The 21,431-nt window shown below is 43.1% G+C and overlaps 1 protein-coding gene across 4 annotated transcripts in view; it reads left to right on the forward strand.

Annotated features, from left to right (window-relative positions):
* The window catches only part of RSU1 (Ras suppressor protein 1), a 113,215-nt gene continuing 91,784 nt past the window's right edge, over nucleotides 1-21,431 (forward strand). For 3 of the 4 annotated variants that reach the window (XM_086614666.1, XM_086614667.1, XM_086614668.1), the window contains exons 1-3: nucleotides 4,302-4,367; nucleotides 4,642-4,753; nucleotides 12,791-12,841. In XM_086614666.1, coding sequence (XP_086470792.1) covers nucleotides 4,645-4,753; nucleotides 12,791-12,841 — 160 coding nt within the window. In that variant the 5' untranslated portion in view covers nucleotides 4,302-4,367; nucleotides 4,642-4,644. Of the gene's footprint in view, nucleotides 19-4,301; nucleotides 4,368-4,641; nucleotides 4,754-12,790; nucleotides 12,842-21,431 lie in introns of those variants that run through there. The other variant, XM_086614665.1, reaches the window with a different exon arrangement.

The raw sequence follows: 21,431 nt of genomic DNA on the forward strand, positions 1-21,431 counted from the left end.
ATGTTTCTGTCTTGGAAGGTAAGGAGCCATTTAGAACACTTACTTTAAAATGAATGCACTGCAAAAGCAAACAGTAACAACTAAACAGATAATTTAAAAATAATTATTTAATGAGATTTCTATGTGTTTTTTGCAGTGTACAATTCAAAAGACAAAATCTGTGTTTAATAAGATTTAGGGCTTCATCTCACAATACTGCCAAGAATATTTTTGCTTTTATGTCTGTGCACATTGCTGTCTATTCTATAGATAATGTTGTAGTTGTGAATGCTGCACGTCTGTATTATGATACCTGCATGACCACAAACAACCTCCCCCCTGTCAGTGAGAAAGCACGGATAATGAACGTGAATGTTTTCACTTCCTAGAGTTTGCATGTTTTTAACTTACGTTTAAATCTTCTTCTGCATGTTACCATACATATTTATTCTTATATAAAGGTATATTTTATGAGACAGTTATATATGAATGGTAAGCACTCCGAAGACTAAGATTTGAAGACTAAGCACTAAAAGGTCTCTAAAAGTATTTTTTAACTGCCCTTCTTATGTGGCGGGGCTATTCTTTATAAGCAATGAGATCATCTGGGCTATAGTTACTCGAAGTAAATGAGAAAGAAGATATACAGCTAAAATGCTAGAACTCATGGTGCTGGTCAAATTAAAACATTAGCTAATTTCAGTTAAACTTACAAAGCAATTTTGACTGAAAAACAATTTTCACTTGGCTCATAAAGCAAAGGAGGAGGTGTCTGTTTCCCACAGTAACTCACGATAAGTGTCCTAGGCACCAGAATTTACACATTTAGTGTCATTATTGTTTGTCAGCTGCTAAACTAAAGCCACAGAATTATTCTGCAGTCCTGATTAAAATGAAATGTAACAAAAATTCATAGCATTGACTACTGTTGATAATAACAACAGAAACAATACAGGATTACTAACAAATAAATGTCTAAAATGTTTATTAGCTGATAATAAAAATAGAGGCCAAATTCTAGAAGTTTGCTTTTATAAGGCAAAGATCAGCAAAATACATCTAGTGTGCCAGTTATCACACATAATTACTGTGATGTGGATGGATACATTTTTAGCAGCAGTACCTAGCAGTACATGACTGTTTTTGCAGGTGCATGTTGCTGTTGTATCTTTTTGATGATACGCTAACCCTGCATTAATGTTGAGCGTTAGGATAGCTTTTCTTGGAGGGGAGATAAAAACCATAAAAATAGAATAATAATGTAAAACCTTATTTCCTTGGTTAGAAGAACTACCTAGGACAGCCAGAGCAAGAGCAGCATCCAAGCCGCTTGTCCCCTCACTGCTGCCCAGCACAGTGAGAGGAGCCAGCGCTCCCTGCCCGGCTGCAGCAGTGGGGGGGGAACCAGTGCAGGGAGCAACTTCTCCCTCCTCTTACCACCACACGGCAGCTGCAGCTCTGCCATACAGTCCTGGCCATACATCTACCTCATATTCCCCTACTTTAGCCTGGTGTTCTAAGGAGAGAAGGTTTATGCCAGCCTTTGCAAAGAATTCAGGCATTTTCTCTACAAACAGTTAAGCCAAGTGACAAATTTAGAACAAATCTGACAGATATCAAAGACATTTTATAGTTGTTTCATAAGCAAAAAATCAGCAGCTGGATAGCACAGTGAGACCTAAATTGCAGAAGCCGGTACACTGTGAGCTTAGCCGCCGTGCATGTGGGGAGGGCTCCACCGGCCAGTCCTCAGACACAGGCTGACCAGCCTCTAGCAGGAGATGTAGAAGGAGCTGAGGATATTTGGGGTCAAAGGGGTTACGGAAGATGTACTAGGAAGAGGTGGAAGGGGATAAGAGAGGGGAGATGGGGTTACTGCAGTGGCATAGGGCCTCAGGAAATTATTCTTCATGAGTGTGACTGCTAATGGAACAACCTGAAAATTAAGTTTTCAAGACCGAGGAATGACCTGAGCCTTGGACAGTGTGGCATGTGTACTTACTTTCCCACTCCTTCTCATCCAGTTGATATTTAGTGCTTCACGAGGAGCTGAGAAGCTTTAAAAGGAAGGCTTGACAGCAACTCCTCCTTGCCAAATCCTATGCAGACCTGACTAGGGTATTGATTAGCACATTTACTCAGGTGAAAGGTTTGCTAAAGCAGGAAGCAAAGTAGATCGCACAGAAGGTGCAAGTGATAGATGAACTATTTACACAACAAGAGGATAATGAAATTGGATGGATGGCAAAAAAACACCCAATCCTGACAAAAGGGAGTAATGGCAATGTGCTTATTAAGTGGGGAGTAATTAAATACTTCTACAGTAGGGGCAGAATGTGGACATCCAGGCCACGTGCAACGTAATACACTATTGTTTTGATCACTGCATAAATGGGGCAGTGAGAAGCCAGACAAGCTTCTCATTAGCCAGGAAGACACTGGTTTGTGAGCATCTTGTCACAGTCACGTGTGCTTTATCTATTTCGTGGAACAAGCAAGTTAGGACCATATTTTACAGACAATAAATCTGCCTAAGCCTTTGCTACTAAATGAAGCCTGCAATCATTCTCTATGAAACAAGAACAGTAGACATGCTAGTACCTAGGTCTTTGGGACAACTGGCTGGTCGTAATCAGGTCATTTTCTTAGACAGGAAAGGGATCTGGATTCATGTTCCTGCAGACAAAAAGGAACTGTGCATGGTTATCTTGTACATTTGAGCGACTGTGTGTTCTGCTGAGCAATCTAGACAAAAGGAAGTTCTTCCAGTTGTGTTTAGCAAGAAAGACCTGAAAGCAGCATGTATGTAACTTTAGGAAAAGACTCAAGGTAGTAAATGCCATTTAAGGATAAACATGCTACAATTTTGCAACCCAGAATTAAATCCTTCCATTTCCGAAAGAGGAAAAGCTAACATTGCACCTCCACCAGTGTTTCTCATTTGCTGGCTTTGGCACTTTCTCATTCATCATCTTATTTTCCGTGGATATTATTTTTAGGCTTTTAAGCAACACCTTGCAGTGCATAGAATAATAAAATGGTTTGGGTTGGAAGGGTGCACACATGCAAAATTCAAGGCTGTGGTTCTCAATGTGTGGCCTGGCCTTGGGTCATTTTATAGATGTAGTCATTGATTGCTGTAAGCCTCCATATCTGTTGAATAAGCAGGAGCTTCTTAACTCCTATAAAAGGTGTTATACACATAAATACACTCCAAGCAGTAAGGCTGTACTCCAGCATCACAGTGACAAGGTCAATTAACAGTGCTCAGACATGGGCCGAGCCTTGTGACTAGTTTTGCAACTAGAGCTGACCAGAAAATCCATAAAGACATCTGAAGAAATGGAAAACTGATTCAATAAACCCTTTTTTTTTTTTTTTTGGCGATAACGTCTTTTGCCTTAGGTAGCCTTTCCCAAACTTCAGAGTGCTCTGAAACCCTATTTGGGTCAGTTCCTTGGGAGCCCGAGCTTTCCAGCTCCATGGTTCTGCAGCTTCTCCTTTCTCCTGTTGCTGACCACCTGGGACACGCAGCTGACCACCCGCCCTGAGCACAGCCCTGCTGGTTTCCAGACCCCTGCGAGGGCACGAGGAGCCGCTGCCGCTAAGAGCGCTCCGCGGAACAGGGCACCCGAAAGCACGTTTCTCCTCTGTGCAAAACGGTGCCATGTCCGCCACAACCCATCTTCTCGGGTTTATGCTTGCAAAGGGCTTTCCAAGTGCTGAAGAGGAGATAACGGCTGTTAGCAGTGGGTATTTAAAAGGCAGCGGTGTGACCGCATGAGGCTCGCAACACGAAATGTCCGGTTAACCTCAGGCATGGCGTTAACCCGAGTTCCCCCACCTATCCAGACGGACAAGCGCACAGAGTGGGCTCAGCAGCGAGACAGCGCTCCCGGGCACGCCGGGCCCGGCCCGGCCCGACCCAGCCTGCGGCGGGCAGGATGCTCGGGGCTCGGGGCGCGGCGCCGCGCCACGCTACGGCGGCCGCCCGCCACTGCTGCGCATGCGCCACAGCCGCACTCGCGCAGCGGAATTCCGGCGGCTTGCGGCCTGAAACCCGCTCACGCCTACGGGGCGTCCTTATTGGCCAGCGAACCTTCCATCGGCGCCTCCAGCCAATGGCCAGCGGGGCTGTGTCGAGAAGGCGCGCTGATTGGTCCGACACCCCCCAGCTGTGGGTGGAAGGGCGGGCTGCCTTAGGAGGCGCGGGGAGCGCCCTCCCTTCCCGGGAAAGGGCTGCGGCGCGTCTGCGCGCGAGGGCGGGGGAGGTGGCGGGATGGGGCGTGGCCGGGCGGGGCGGGCGCGGGTGGCAGCCGGGAACCTCCCGCCGGGCCGATCTCGGGCGTCCCGCAGTATCCAGCCGTGTCCCACCGCAGTACCGCGCAGTAAGTCGCCCTGGGGGCGCTGGCGGGTCTGTCCCTCCGCCCAGGGTCCGGAGGGTGGCTGGCATCCCGATCAAGGCTCCGCTGGGCTGGGCTGGGACGGGACGGACGGGACAGGATCCCCCGGTGGCGCGCAGCGCAGCGGAGCGGGCGGGCTCGCTGCCCTCGGCCGCCTCAGCGGCATCTCTCCCCGCGCTGTCCCGGCAGAGGTCTCCGGCCGGTTGCCTCCCCCAACACCCCCCGCCCGCCTCACGGTGTCCGTTTCTGCTCCGCCCAGGCCATGTCCAAGTCGCTGAAGAAGATCGTGGAGGAGAGCAGGGAGAAGAACCAGCCCGAGGTGGACATGTGCGACCGCGGCATCTCCAACATGCTGGACGTGCCCGGCCTCTGTAGGTACCGCCGGCGGCGGGCGGGGAGAGCGCGGAAACTTCCTTATTTGTCCCGGGACGAGCCGGCCCCGGGCCCGGGGGGGCGGTCTGGGTGGGCCCCCTCCCGGCTGCTGCCCCGGCCCCTCGGCGGTGGCGGGGCTGCCCGAGCCTCTCCTGGGCCCGCGGTGTCCTGAAGCGTTGGGCTTGGGGGGGTTCGTGGGCAGGGGCAGACACCGCTTCCTGCTCCCGGCAGCACCGTAACGAGCCGTGAGTGTGTGCAGGAGAGCCCCTGCTCCGCTGCGCCGGAGAGGGCGGCGTGGGGAGCTGGCACTCCTTCCCAGGTCTCCTGTCACCCTCTGCAACCCTAAACGTCCCCTGTCTCTCGCTGCTGTCATTCTGGCACTTGAGTGATGGGTAGACTTTGCTTCTTGTCCATCCTTGCCTCTCCCTGCTGCCAAAGCTAAAACACCAGCCAAGTAGCATCTCCAGGGGTATTTGAAAGGGATAGGGTGACGTTAGCCTGGAGCTACGCGTGGCTGGTCTCTGAAGGGGAGTAGGGTAATAACTGTATTACAGACACAGCAGTGACATACTTTGGTTATTACATGGTTGCATGTGCCTCCGGAATTGTGGCAGTTTGTTGTTATTATTACATTGCATTTGATGTAGTTAATTTACCAACATACCAATAACAACATACCGTCACAGTTCTGGAGAACAAGAATGAAGAGCAAGGCAGGTAACTTCGCCTTGCTTTTGCTTTGGCTCAGAGTGCGTACGATGTTATGGTACAGTTGGTATGCAGTGATTTAAAGTTGTGACTGGCTGTAGTGTGCCACAGGCTGAAATTTTCCTGAATGTATGAGGTAATGAGAAAAAAGCAAAATCTAAAACAACCAGCATACTTGAAACATCAACTGTATCCTGGTTGAGCTGTCTACTGTGGTTGTTAAACTTGATAGCAACCAGGAGGAAGTATATGTAGCTCTTCTTACGTGATGGAAGTGAGTTCAGGGAGATGTATGGCTCACTACCAACTCACCATTGTCTGCAGAGTTGGGAGCAGACCAAAGTATCTTCAGGCACATCACTAAAGGATGAAGACTTAAGTACAGTTCTGCAGAACTAGGTTCTGTACCTAGTCTTCATCTAGTCTTCATCCTTTACTGGTTCTTTTCCCGCTTCTGAGTTGTGTGTGGGATTTCAGGAAGATTACATTGTAAAGCCCAAATATATGAATTCATGCTAAATAGAAAGCTTTGCTGTATTTCTAGTGGATAAACAGTTGTTTGAGACAAAGTAGTGTTTTCAGAATAATACTTATCCCTGTCAGATAAACTAACACATTAGGAGTATGGGGCAGGAACAAAGCACTGTTACTTTTATTAGGTGGACTTGGTTCCTATTATCAACACTAAAACACATAATTAATTAGCCAGCTTTGATCTTTCTGATAGGGGGAAAAGAAGTGACGCTGAAGCACATCAGTAATGCTAAAGTAAAAAAAGCTTTTCTTGTACAAAGACTGTTTTGGGTTTGTTGTGCAGGGAGGGTCAGGGACCACAGTGTGCGACACAAGTGGTCCCTGATAACCAAGTTGCTAATTAAGCATCTGAAGCTTGTTTGGCCCGGAGTTCCCTACATGAAGTGCATGCTTGTGGTACCCTACTTACACTGCATCAGAGAAGTCTGTGTGCAGATACTTTTGGTGTACAAGCGTGTGACTTGATTTAGTGTGGGGATTTGGGGCCTTTTCCAATTTGAGATGGAAGTTTGAGGAGGGGGAAATGATGGCTGGTTTCTGTTCAGTTAATTGAGATCATCTTGCTTTTTCAGTTGCTCTGTACTCTGGCAGAGAAGGCATTATAAGCTGGGTGTTCATTTTGGTTTTTGGTTTTGTGGGTTTATCATCAAGATATTTGCCACTTTCCATCTGGAGAAGGAATAAGTTCCTCTGAATATGCCTTTAAAAAAGTAATGAATAGGTATTACCTCTGAATTTCATGTAATGGTTTGAGAAAATGTTAAACTTGCTTGTTCTCTTACCCTGTCATCTGACTCCTAATGGATGATCTTTTCTAGTACAGATTGGGTGTTTTGGGTTTCTCTGGTTCTCAGAACTGCCAGGGAAGCTAAGTGGGTCTGACCTCATGCCTTCCCTTCTAGATGTGTTGGGTCTCTTTCCAATGCAGTGCAGTGTTAAAGCTTGCCTTTTCAGGAAGTTTGTGTTTTCCATAAAATAAAGACCTTTGTTAAAAACAGACATTGTGATTCACACTCAGTGACTGTTTTTTCACAGCATCTTGTCTTTAATGAGGGCCACTAGTAGATGCTCAGAGATAAGGGTAAGTTTAGGTTATGATTGGAGGGAACATTTTGGTGATGTTTTTCCCATTTTCAGCCATTGGAGGTTTAAGGACTTACTAGGTTGGAGGATACTCCTAAGTTACTGTGTTCAGTAGCCCCTGATTGATATTTTGTCTCATGTAATTATTTAATGGTTGTGAATGCCTCTCCCACAGTGGCCAGTAACTCTTCAAGTCAGCTACTCCCTATAGTCTTTGTTATCCTTCAAGAAAAAGACCAAGCCTTATCCCTCTGCATATTTGAGTACTTGCTGCAGTGGCTCCTGTTTAAGCTTTCTTAATTCACGTAGAGTTAATGCAGACTCAAGGATTTGGAAGCAGTGCACTGTGTAGCTTCTGCTCGGTGTGCCAATCCTTTTCCTTCAGGTGCAGACCTATTCTTGTCATGTTTAAAAACCCACCAAAAATCGTAAATGATCTTAGAAAGCTGGTGTTATATGGGGACGGAGAGGAGAAAAGGAGAAGGGGAATATATGCCCTGGATTGGATTGGATTCTCTTCTGGCTTCTCTTTCCAGTCTAGTGAATGACTTGCTACAATATGGGGCAGCCACTCATATTTTCTTTTGCCGTGACTTCCACCCTCTGTAGCAGCTGTGGGAGAGACAAAACAGACCAAACCGGCCTCTGTCAAATACCAGTTTCTCTTTCTAAATCAAGATTAAATACTTTTCCTATCTGGATGGAGATTGACACTCCGTATTGGAAACTGTCTTAAACTAGCTCAGGCCTAGAGCTTGGCAACCTCTACATCTCTTCCTGTTTTTGTGTTCAGTAAAGGGAGAGTGGAGTTAGCAGCTTGTTTATAATGTGGTGTTCAGATTCACAAAGGAAAGTTCACTAGTCCCTGAACCACTGCTCGCTCAGGAGTTCATTAATGTCATGAGAACTTGAGTTCTATTTTTGGAATATTCCTCAAATCCAGGCACCTCTGTGTTTTGTCGTAATGACTTAAAGTACGAACTAGAGTTATGCTACAGTCCTTCAGAGCTTCGGAATTTTTGAGGCTTTCAGAAAAGTAATATGAGAAAACTCTTTTCAAAGATGTTCTGTAGAAAAGAGATTTCATTTGAGATTTAAAGTACACCTTGGTCTAGGTGTTCTGTGCTTTAACTCATCATAGCAATGCAAAGACCACGTGAAACAGTATTAAACTTTAAAGGCTTTTCTTATTATTCAGGCATGTGATAAAACAAATGTTATACCATTTGTGAGCACATCTATACTATATCTGCCTGTCCATACAGGACTGGTTTTAAAAAAAAAGTCTTACCCTGTGGAAATATTCTAATGTAGGTTTTTTATTCCATATTGTGAAATAAATAAATCCTATTTGTTTACAAAGCACCAATATGGATAGGTAATGGTAGAGAGCATTAATAGGCGTCCTGTAGGGTGAACAGTTGGGTTTAGCAAGTAGGGCATGATGTGCCTTTTCCCTGGCCTGATGGTTATGCTGTTTATTGGTAGGACTTTAAAGAGCCATCAATAATTAGGGAATTGTTCTTGTAGTAGGGAGCAGTTGCTAATCTCTCATTTATGTCTTTAAGTGATCGAGATGGGGAAGCTATAAATTAAATAATTATTTTTCCCAAATAACTTGAGACATCTGCTGTTCTGTAGTCTTGTTGTCAGAGAAGGAATATTGGATGAAATCCTATTTACTTTGTAAGTGTTAATTTGCTCTCATTATCATTCCATCTGTAAGCTATTCATATTTTACATGAAGTACATGCTTGTGTGGTAGGAATTAACATGCCTAGAATTTCTTATCAGAAAGTTAGTGTTGGTATAATTGTCTTCTCCTAAAATAACCAAAGCACAGAAGATGGAGGGGCAGGCTACTTGTAAGTTGTTTTGTGCGATACTGTAATGCTCATCCTGCATTAATTTCCTCCAATGGGACAGACAATGTCTTATCTTGGTTCAGCAAGGTCTCTGGAGTCTTCCTTTTCTGTGTTCGTGGTGGGTTTTTTTTGTTTATTTGTTTTTGTTGGGTCCCCTTCCTCCCCTTTAAAAAAAAATTGTCAAGTCTTGTCATATAAATATTTTATGTAAAACTAGCTTGCATTGCATGGCAGTGATATGTGAATAAGCTCTATAGTAAGGCCAAAAGGGAAGAGCTTAAATATTCTTCCCTTGACTCACTCAGTTTTGAAGCAATAGTGGGACTGGGACCATAATGAGAGTTTTTATTTACTATGCAAGTAAATTGCTCTGGCAAACGGTAGTATCCTGACCCTCCAACTTCTGTGTGGATATTTGGTGCATTCTTGAAATCAAAATAACTTATCGCCTGTATGGTAATTATTGTAATGTTAACAAGGCATCCGAGGTCTGCAGTCCTCAAGGAGCTGCTTCCTAGTGTCTAGGAGCTTGTCCGGTGGCATCATAGAGAGGTTACAGTAATTCCTCTGTGGGAGCTGCGGTGCCTTTTGGATCTCAGGCTGGATCGTCTGACCTGTGGAGTGGTCCTCAGCAAGTCCTGCTAGCTACGCCAGGCTCTCTTCAGCCTTCTAGGTGTTACCTGGCGATGTGAATTAGTTGGCAAGACAGATGTCTTTGTCAGAAGAGCTGATAGTTTAGTTGTGCTGCAGAATTGACTTTATATATACGATGAGGAAAACTTCAGTCAGCTGTTCCCACAGCACTGTCCTTTTCACAGGAGTAAGCAAGTGGTGGTGTACTGAAAAACTTGGTATTTCCAGGGCAGGTTGTTTCACACAGGTCAGTTTAATGTAAGTGAGCAAATTCCCCTCCTTCTAAGGAATGACCAAGTAACACTTTATATCTAGGCTCCCTTTCTTAAAATGCTTGCAAATCTGTCTCTGAGCTGGTAGTAGCTGTGGTCCTTTCAAGACTGAAAATCTTTTTGTCTGGATATGGCTAAAATACTGCTGGAAGTTGTCCAGAACACAGATGCCTAAACCTTTGCTGCTCTTAAAAAGACAACATCGTGATATTATTTTATGTTATTTTGGGGGATGTCAGCCTGCTTTGTGGGTCAAAGATGTGATGTGATTCTTTGTCATGCATCAGGATGGACTGACACACTGGTGTTTCAGAGAAGATGTCTAGGCTTCAGTTGAATTCGGACAGTAAATTCCAGATTGAAATGTCTTTTGTCTAGGGATTTTGGCCTTGAAATTTTTTACGTTGGGACTTTGTTCTCTTCTGTATAGACACGTGAGAAGAAACCCTTCTGAAAATAGACTCAGTTGAAGAAGACAGTGATGTGGCAAATATGGAGGGGGAATAGTGAGAATAATGTTTTTAAGCTTGTGTTGTTAAAGGCCAGCAGTACACATGGCTTGATGGTTTAGTGAACAAGCTTACCTTTAAAAACTAAATATGCGCAGAACTTTTAGTGCTATTTAAATTCAGCAGGAGTCTGATGTTCAGAAGACCCAAGTTTGCAGCCCCAGTGCTTAATTGCCCTTGAGTAAGCATCCTCGCTTCCCATGTATGGAAATGTTGAAGTTGCGGCAGGAAAGGTTCACTATATGTGTACACATGGATTAGATCAGCGTCTGTTGATTCTCTACTAGTAAGACACTTCCTTTTCTTACTCTTTTGTTTCTTAGTTCAGTTTATAAGTGATCCAGAGCAGGTACTTGCATGTGTGCTGCTATCTCGCACTTAGTGCAGCTCTGTAATTTTATACTTCTGTGGCGTAAATAAGTTGTATGCAAGGGATGTGTCCTCATAAGCTGGCTTCTTGCAGGAAGACCATATTGGGTATGCTTTTTCTTTTAAATAGTATAGAATCATAGAATGGTTAGGGTTGGAAGGGACCTCAAAGATCATCTAGTTCCAAACCCCCTGCCATGGGCAGGGAAACCCTCCACTACACTAGGTTGCTCAAAGCCTCATCCAGCCTGGCCTTGAACACTTCCAGGGTTGGGACATACACAGCTTCTCTGGGCCCATGAAGTGTTGACTTTTGCTGATTGTCACAGCTATTAAATATCTAAACCAAAAGCAACAAATATGTAAGGAGTACTTAGGCATTTGTTCACAAGCTTGTAACTTATCTCCAGCATCTCTTTTTGCGTAAATTGCATTTCTATATTTAGCTGTATGTGTCAGTAACCAATAGTGTTAAATGATTGCTTATGGTTCAGATGCTGATAAGCCTTTTCTGTTTTAAAGCTTAGAGCTCTTTGTGTCTGCCCTTCAGTGCTGTTTTTTTTCCACAACACACTTAGAGTCTTTCTGTGGGCTTCTTTTTCTGTCCTGGTGTTCTGCTTTGTGAGGTGGTGCAGGCAGTACTTAGACCGCTCATGTTTTTGGAGAAATTTAGAGTGGGTGCACTGTTTCTTCCTTTCTCCTCCCTGTCTTTCATTCCTCCGCAGCCATCAATTGCACAGGGAACTGTGGTGATGGTTTTTGGTTTTGGCTTGTTTTTTTGTTTTTTTTTTTTACACCGAACTTTCTGATCTGTTTCTGCCTTTGAGTGACTGCTTTCATTCTGCTGACAGGTTATGTTTGCCTGTGCTAAGTCATGGGCCTTCAAGGGTTAGCTGAAAGAGGTTGCTTCATCAGTAAGTAAAAGCTCTCCAAGCTTCCCTCCAGCTTGTAGTTTAGTAAGTACTGATTAGCATGGCCAATTTTCAGGCACACTCATGAGGATATCTTCGTTCCCTAAGGCAGCAGGACCCCTGGGCTGTCTCTGGGCTAACGTTAGTGATGTTTGCTTGAGGAAAGCTCTGAGAGATGAAAGTCGTAGCACTACAGCTGTCCCTCAGGCAGGAAGAGTTCCCAGCTGCCTAGGAGGGGCAGCCAGGCAGTTTCTAGAGCTGTTCTAAGAAGGTACACTGGAAGTAAAGAAAAGGTGTAGAGGAGGAAAATCTCTCTGTTTTTCTGGTTCTGATAAAATACATCAAACTTTTTATGGGGAGAGGGAAGATGTTTGAGAGATGTGTTTCAAAGCGTGAGTTACTCCTCTGGCCATTTAGCATATTTTTCTGACCAGATGCTGTTGTCAATTGTGGGCTATGGAGCTTCTAGGGAAAGCGATGATGATGTGGAGGGTGGAAGTAGGCAAGAAGAAATGGGAAGGATGAAGAATTGTAGGGAGAGTGCCAATGTCTGTAGCTGCCCTGTGCCCCACGCTCATTTGCTCAATAAGGTGTAATCTGAGGGGCTTCAATCAATCAGATCATTCGGTTAATTTGAGTAAATATTGTATGTGGTCACATGGCCGTTTGCCACGCAGCAGCAATGCTGGTCTGCTACGGTGCTTCATGGATGCGAGGTTGTAAATGCAGCGACTGATACTGCAGACTTAAATCTAGCAGTGACTTGATAATGAATTGGAAACATGGAAATGTAATTCCTTGTGTAGCATGTTTTCTATTGGGATAGATGTATCAGTTCTGCCTTGGGAAGGATTCAAAGGGTGGGAATAATAAAGGCGTTTGTGTGCCCAGAACTAGAGCTTTCCTGGGAGGCACCGGTACTTACTGCTCAAGTCATGTTTGATGCAGTAACAGAAACGTGAAGTAAAGGGGCAGAGGAGTGGCTGGGTATGTCCTTAAGTCTTGAGCTTGTCTTGTTTATTGTGACAGTGTACGTGAATGTGAAGTTACTGGAGCGAAGATAATAACTTACCTCTTTTTTAGCTGAAATAGATACAAGATCTTATTGCCATGTCCATTAACTAAATTCTTTCTCTCTCTCTTCATTTGCAGTTACGTTGTCTCACATCACACAGCTGGTTCTGAGTCACAACAAACTTACAAGTAAGTATACTCCTGTTTTCGGACTTCATTACAGGCAGTTGAGCAGTATTGAAAAGCTGACACTGCTACTTGGAATTTTTTTTTTTTAATAGAGTTCAATGTCACTGTTAAGAGTGCTTCTTGGTGAAGCACTTTATTAAAAATAAAGAGACTGAGGATGTGACTTAGCAGCCATGTTCGACATGCTTTTCCAACTTCAATACATATCTGCCATGTACTGGAAGATCTGTAGTTCTCAATCTTGTTACCAGTTCAGCCAGAAATCCATTCCCTACTGTGGCTCTGAAATCCTTACGTTTAGGTGAGGACTTTTGAAATTTTTAACTGTATCAGAAATGATGCAGTTTGCGTTTTGGTGGATGGATAATTAGTTTGACTGAAGCAAGTGAAAATAACTTGCAACTCAACTGCATTATATCTATTAACCAAACATACGTGAGCAAGACCAGCTGAATGTGAGCTTCAGACATGAAAGTCAAGCAGTCTACTTCTGTCAAAAACATCTTCTGAGCGTAAGTTCTCTTGCTTGTACTGCACACACCACCTTCAGTTAATACCTTGTGGATCCTACTTCCCATAGTAAAGAAGCTCATGAATAGCATGTCATGAGAGCAACATAAACATGAAACTTAACTTCGTGGAGGCAGATACCAGACTGACTTTTGCAAGGCATAAAAGAATTTCTTTTTTGGAAGAGAATGCTTCAGGCTTACCCATCAGAGTCTTGTGCAAGCATTCTTGCTTCTTGGTTGTTGAAATACAGACAGTGAGTTTTATCTGATCCCTGTTACTTTGCGTCTTCTAAAGAGAAGAAAAGTGTTGGTTTTGTTGGTGTTTTGCTTATCCTTGTCTGCTCTCTGCATGTGCCAGTGGATTTCTATCTCGACCACTCCTTTAAGGTTTTGGAACTGAATTTTTTTAGGAGTGTATGAAATGGAGAGGGGACTGGAACCACCAAAGGAGTTGAGTGTTGAGGAGATAACTGGGTAGGTGCTTTGCCATATACCAGGCTATAGCCAAGGAAAGCCTTACAAATTGAGATAGGTTTAAAAAAAACCCAAACAAACCAACCCCAAACAAACAAAGGGTAGGTGCTTTGCCATATACCAGGCTATAGCCAAGGAAAGCCTTACAAATTGAGATAGGTTTAAAACAAAACCAAACAAACCAACCCCAAACAAACAAACCAGTAAAACCCAACCTACTGAACTCTAAACTACTTGCTGCGTGAGCTGTAAGATAGTATGTGTTATTTGAAACGGACATATGAATGTAAAAATCTCACTTAAGGCTCTGAGCATTTGCAGAGGGTTAAGCATGAGGAAAAAATGAAGATATTCTTAGATTCTACTACATAAACACTTGTTCTCTGGATGCAGTTTATTGGTTACTAATGTGTAGTTTAAGGGATTTGTAGGAAATAGATAAAACTATGGGCACCATGCGAGTGGCTGTGAGAAGTATGAAATAGTTATTCTAGGCACTCATTCTGATTGTATGGTGTCCTCTAGACTGGTATCTTGCTATTTGTTTTTGTCCCTATTGTAGCTTCTAAAGGAATCTCAATTATAAATATGACCAGCAATTTCCAGCCATCTAACATGTAAATGATGACCAATAAGTAAATTCATGGGCAATTTCAGGCAGGGAAAATGATAAACATCGCTATGAAACACACAACTCTACCCCTGGTTTAGAAGATCATGAAATTATCAATAGCTGGAAGCTGAGAGAATGTTTTGGGAAAGCATTGTGGTAAACTTTGCTTTGGGCATATTGCTGCCTGGTATCTGTTATCAGCCACTGATAGAGCTGGGCTACAGGGCCACTCAGCTGGTGGCTTTCGTGTTCCTTCAGGTCACTGCAAGGAGATGCCTGTCTGAACTTGAGCTGCTTCAAAGCTAGGCAGTTAGTTGTATCCAGCCACTTCAGTTTTCCTTGCGGCTTTTGGAGGCTTGCGGGCACCTTGAGACACCAGTTCATTCTGCATGTCTCTATCTAATGCTTGTGTCAGACAACTCATCCGAAGTTGGGTACCTACTGCTGCCAGGCAGAACTCCTCTCTGGTGCTGGTTACTTGCTCTGGTGTCTTCTGTCTGAATGGCTGCTTACCTGGCACAAGGATGAAATGAGTTGTAAGCATTACTCTTGGTAAACTTGACTATTCTTTCTCTGGGATTTGTAAAAATCCTACAACTTTTGAAAGCTAACAGACTTCCAAGGACTTAATCATCTCTTCCAGATGAGACCTCGCGTCTCAAATGTAGCCAAAGGGTGAGTTCACACAACTGGCTGGGCAGGTAGCAGATACCTGCCTTACTCTGAGGAAGAGAAAACAGACTGAAACTCCTGCAAGGAGACTTGAGTCGTGGTAAACTCGGCTGTCTGAGAACTGAGCCTGGGGAGGGTGACATGCTTCAGCATGAGCACTGGAATTGAAAGCCCACTAACCTATGTCAGAGCTATGAGTCTTAGCTGTAGACCTGACTGGGGAAGGAAAAAGATCAGGTAATAAGAGGTGTCCAAGAAGGTTGTGTTCAGGTTGACTATTCAAGAAAAATTCAGAGTATGCTATTAGTTTAAAGCAGCTTTAGGTTTCAAAATACCAGTTTAAGGATTGCAACTACTTCAAAATTGTGTTATATTAAATATCAACTTTTAATTACTACTTTCTTCTAAAGTAGCCCTTAGATCAGCAGGCTGCAAGTATATCTGTTCTCTCAGCCAAGGAATTCTGTCAGCCTTTGATTGCTATGTTTGGGTTTCTTTTATGGGAGGTAAACCCACTCCTTCTCCTGAGAAGTAGCTCATCAAGTCTGAAACTTACTAGTCCTTCAGAAATTGATGTAGACATTTAAATAGACAGCACACATTTTAAAAAGGCTAAATTTCAAGTTCATATTCTCGTATTTGACACTGTTGACCTAATCTTTTAAGCTATGTAATTAATTGTCTTAGCAGATTGTTCTTAAAATGACTAGGAAGCTGGTGGCAGTGATACTTGACATGCTACACTAAGGTCATATTAGCATCTTCTACTAGTTTTCTGCCATTTAAATGAGTGTTCTGCTTGCTTTTTTTCCTGCTGTTTAGAGTAAATATGTCTATCTGGAAGAATAAATACATGTACAAGCTGGATATGCATATTTTTATGTAACCATAGTTCATATTTTTGCCAGCAAACTATTAAAATAAGTAAAGTTTCATTAGCAAGTATGAGGACTTCACTATTAAATCCATCATACCACTTAGAGTATTTTTGTGGCATGGTTTTTGTTAATATTTTTAGAATGCCATTCGTACTGCTGGTGCTTTGCGTTTGCATATCTACTTCATTCAATATCAGAAGTACTCAAAATGCACATTGATTTTTCTGGAGAAAATTATTAGGCTGGATTTTTTTCAACTGTCCAGTGCTGTGCTGATAGGAGTCTTGAACTGGCTGCCTCTGCTCTAGGTAACTTCTGAAACAGTTGAGTCTGTCCTTTGCTGCTTGATGAGAACTTTCTGTGCTTCAAAATCAGAAGCAAAACTTTAGGGGAAGCTAAATAGGTGCGATTCTGCAGTCTTGTTGGACCAGTTGCTGTGTAAGTGAGAAACCTGGGATGATTCCACTTTGGGATCTCCTGTGACAATCCAGTTGAAAGCAATGGGAGAAAGTGAGTGTGTGTTTTCTTAACTTTATATGGAGATACGGGCCAGTGTCTCCATAATATGCACTGGGAGTTTTTAATTCAATTATTTAGTGATTTAAAGCCTTCTATCCAGTATACTGCTGAGAAGCGAAATTAAGGACAGTTACACTTACGCTGTTAGCCTGAATAGGTTTTCTGGTCCTGACCCAGGTGTCTTTTGAACCCATGGGCTAATACCAAAATAAATGGAATAAAGTCCTGACAAATATTCCTCAAATTTGTGGAAAAGAGTGGCTGAATGATAGAGATCTGCTCTTCAGTGTGATGGATTAATCTGGGTAGATGTGACCAAGTTGTCTTTGTTCCATGTCACTTGATGGTAGCTGGAGAACATGCAGGTGACACTTACCTCCTGCTCAGTGGGATTGTTAATAGGACATGAATAGTGGTAGGGAATTAAGATTAGCTGTGCTGGAGAGGTTTGGAGGGAACTGGAGCTACAGGATATACATGCTTGATTAGTTTGGTCAATCACAAATATTGTTTACGCATCCTCTGTGCAACAGTGATCATTTTTATGGGTATCATTCTACTGTTTTGTGCACTTCTGCTTAGGACTGCTTCACTCAAGTTCAAGTGGAATTTTAACTTCTCTTAAGTCTGCAGCAATCTTGGCCACTTGTTCTTTCTGACACCCCTGTGTGGGATGAACGTGAACTTAGGGAGTTGGTGTAGATCTGCATGTTTTGCAAGGCCAGCCAACGTGATTCCTCTTATGTCGCTGCTCCATGGTTGATGCTGAGGTGGCCGTACCAGTCACATCTTATGCTGTGCTTGGTTTCCAACAGTGTGGACTGTCATGAGGCTTCTGAAATTTTGTGTTAAGGAATTTGTCATAGCTGTTCTTGAAATCAAACTTTGTCCTACTCTGTTCACACTTCTTCAGCTAACGTTTGTGGCTTCATAATGGTTCTGGGGGACAGGCTGGGAATTACAGAATACTGGGATGTCCAGGGAAGTGAGGGAGAGGAAAGGCATATTGCCAAGCTTGGCTGTCTTTTCTACTCTGAGACTTGTCCTGTGTCATTTCAAGCAGAATGATTTGGAGCTCTGAGACAGTGTAAAATAGATGAGTGAGTGTGCGTGTGGTGGGGGGGGCCGGTTTCCGTCTGGGTGTAAGATTTGTGCATCACGTTGTGTTGAGGGCTTAGCTTTTTTCCTAAGTTGATTGCACTAGAATGCCAAATGGCTGCCTTTAACTGGAAAAGAAGTACCTTTGCAGGCTTAGACCGAAGTCAGCAGGGTAGTTTAGGCTTCCGCTTTTGGTTCCCTTGTGCTGCTGGATTTGTAAGTGAGCAATAATTGGAGTAGAATTAGCAATAGAGAAACTCCCATTCTTAAAGGAGGCTGTTTGGGCATATATATTGGGGCTTATGCCTTACCCGACTCTTTTACCCTTGCAGAGCAGCTTTTGTGAACTATTTTACCATTAAGTGTGAAGTGGTACTGAAACTTCTAGACTTTAGATAGCTGGGCTAACTCAAGGTATTCTCCTGCTACTTAGTGTATACAAAATTTCACATCTTAGTATAGTCACAATATCCTTACTCGGTATGCTGATGTAGTTTGAGTGTATACAAAATTTCACATCTTAGTATAGTCACAATATCCTTACTCGGTATGCTGATGTAGTTTGACAATTAAGATCCCTGTAGTACCTTGTGAATAGGAAGTGTGCTTGAAGAGCTTCCAGAAGCTCAGGTTAGCTGTAGTCCAACACAGCAGGGCATAGAGGGGAAGACGTGACTGGGAAGCAGGCTGGGATGTTAAAGGTTACTTCAGCACTGACAACAGGTACGAGTGCTGGTCATCAGTGTGCGCGCAACTGTTACACTGCCAACTTGGCATGTTTTATTTTTGCTTATTTTGGGGATATGCTCCAAGTTTTTGATGACTTCTAACTTCTGTAAGTTATTTGACTTACCTACCTGAGACGATTAAGAGGTGTTGTAATAATTTCAAGAACCTATTCAGAGATTCTGGCTTTTGTGTCGTGATCTGGTCGTACCTGGAGTCCATGAGATTTTCTGCTGTCAGAGGAAATACCGGTATTGTATGATTTGTCCATTAGAGGTCACTGTTGAAGTATCTTTAGCAGTTTCTTTCCTGGGGAGAAGCTTGTGCTCCTGGGAGCAATTCCGCCTGCCTGGTAGGTAGTGGTGGACAGCAGCTTAGTTTTTGCTGTTCTCCTCAGTCTCCTTAACCTCAGGTGATCTTGTGCTCACCAGCTTCACCGTATTCTTGTGCTGCCTTTAAATGTTCTCAAAAGGTGTCTGCTATTCATAGCTCACTCCTGATGATTTTTCTATCCTTTTTTCCTCGTGCTCTGGTTCCTTGCCCAGTATCATCAAATGTCTGAATGTTGAGAGATCGGGAACAACTATTTTTTTCTCAAACCTCCCCTGTATTACCTGATCTCATGTTCTCTGTCTGTTTCTCTTTCCTCTGACCTCCTGTCCTATACTGTCTTCTGTTCTTTCCACTGCTTCGTCCTTGATTCACAAGTGTAATCCTTTACTTGTCTTTAGTCCTTTCCTTTTTGTGAGGTGGTCCATTAATTTTTTGCTGCTGGTTCCCATTTCCACACCTGAATTTTGTTTGAGTTCACTTTCTGATTCTGTCAGAATAGCTGTGTCTCATTGACCATGTTCTTTTGACAGCTACGTGGGCACCCTGTATCATCCTTGGGCATTTTGCTTTCTTCCAGCAGGGCAGTTCTCAACTTTTCTCCTTTTTTTGTTTTTCCCCCCTACTCACACAACTTACTGCTTCTTTACTCTACCATCTCCTTCTACATTGCCTTGCTCTCTGTCTGTGACCAGTACAAAGCTTGTCCCTTCTTTGCTGTTAACTCTCTTGACTGTGTCATTGATCTTATTTAACAAGCTGCTAAAATCCCTTGGTGTCATTTTTATATTAGGGCATCTCCTTTATAAGTCACCTTTCTGGCTGTATTGTATACCTAGATGTATTGGAGGTAGTCCAAAGACAGTTAGCAACACTATATCTGTCTGTCCTGAATTCCTTCTCAGTCTGGCTGCTTTGTCTTCTCCAGACTGCTGAAATGTGTTATGGTGTCTCCCACTGGTATTGTCTGACACTTTGCATTTTGCCTGGTGTCAGGTTATTTATGTAGCAAACTTGCTGACTTCTGGAGGGAACTAGATGCCTGTATATGCTTTACTCTTTGTGGCTTCTCCTCTACTTTGCTTCTGCCTCTGCTTCCTTCTGGTAAGTCATTCCACGCTGTTGTACTGACATGATGTACCCAAATGGTGCAAGTAAGCTATCTGCGTTGTGAAATTAAGGTTGTGTCCAAAGCATCAGACCTCTGCCTGACAGTGGCCTCTCAGCTGTGCTTGGGAGTGGTGCTTTAAATTAATTGTAAGCCTTTCATTTTTGTTACATATTTCAGTTTGGTTTTATTTCCTTTTTCTGATGCAGGGATCTCTAAAGGGAAATATCTTTGTGAATGCAGTGCACAGGAGGATGTGAGAAGGAGGGAAAAGGAGATCTCTATACATATGCCTTACTAGTTTTGTGACATCTGAGTTCTGCACAAATGTTTAGATTAAATACCTTGTTAGCTTTTTTCTTCCTAAAAAACCTCAAACCTTTGGTTCTGAGAAAGTACAGATGATAGAGCATTTTAGCTTTAAATAATATAAATTTTTGTTTTAAGAAGCAGAAGCAGAATAATTTATGAAAGAGTTTTGTGCTGTAATGGTATAAAGAGTACATGCTGAAACTATGCCAATTTATGCATAAATTAAGTTGTCAAAGTTTGTGCTGTATGGCAGCAAAGTCAGTTTTGTATCATAAGTAAGCATAAATACTAAATACAGCACTAGACACAAATCACTGGTCTTCAACAGCTTCTGAAAAACTATGTTGTTGTTCTCTTATTAAGAAGCAGGTACAAACATGTTAATTCCTTTTTTGTAAGTCTCAGTGTGTTCTGCCATGTTTTAGTACAAATTTCTTGTGTCTTTACTTATCTCTCAGTGGCTTAAAATAGCTGTGATCTTTTTTTGTGGAAGCCCCATATAAATGATCTTTCCCCATGTGTATGTGCAGGTTGTAATGTAAAATTGTTGGAAATCTTCTTGCCAGATACAGACTGTTTTGAAGTTGGCATTTTCAAATCTAGTGAATGTTGCGCAAGTGAACTCACTTCATTGAAGAGCTTAATTTTGTTTCATCTTAAAGAATTTACTGTCTAACAAGCCGAACAGATTTTTTTGTTGTTGTTTCTAATACTGAAGGACAGAAGTGATAAGGTAGATTTGGTCTAGGTTGAGGGGAGACTGAATTTAGTTTTATGCTCTTGGTTTTGTACTCTATTTTCTGTGTGATGTTCTTGTTCTCCTATTAACCAGATGTGTTGGTTTGAGGTGGATAACAGCACAGCATTTCCTTCCAGGCCACTCACCCATCTGGTCTCTTGCTCTTTCCACTGGTGCCCTGTCTCAAAAATACTGTAGAGTGGAATAACCCTTAGGGTGAAATAATTTCCTGGTCTGTATCCAAGGATGGGCGATTGTGGTAATGTGATTTCTGTTGTTTAGGAGGAGTATCTGCTGTAGCTGGAAATGAAATGTATAGTCAGCTGAAGCCTGGGATCAGCTAATGTAGAGGTGCAGGGAGGACTCTGTACCATACAGACACAAAAAAATGGCTTTGAGTGCGGGGTGTAGGGAGCCCAAACTAGGAGGGAGGTTGGTTTATTCCCAGCTCTGGGGCTGGAACAAGAACATCTTGTGTAAACACATGTGCTGACTTTGCTTTTGAGCAGTGAGCTTTTCACTGCAGCATCTTCCTGTGTCTGTGTTCAGAGGACAGGCTGGTGTCCCCGATAAACAGCGTCCGTGCGGCTGTTGGTGGTGCTGAGTGAC

The sequence above is a fragment of the Tauraco erythrolophus genome, chromosome 7, assembly GCF_009769465.1.
Source record: "Tauraco erythrolophus isolate bTauEry1 chromosome 7, bTauEry1.pri, whole genome shotgun sequence".
Classification (NCBI taxonomy): domain Eukaryota; kingdom Metazoa; phylum Chordata; class Aves; order Musophagiformes; family Musophagidae; genus Tauraco; species Tauraco erythrolophus.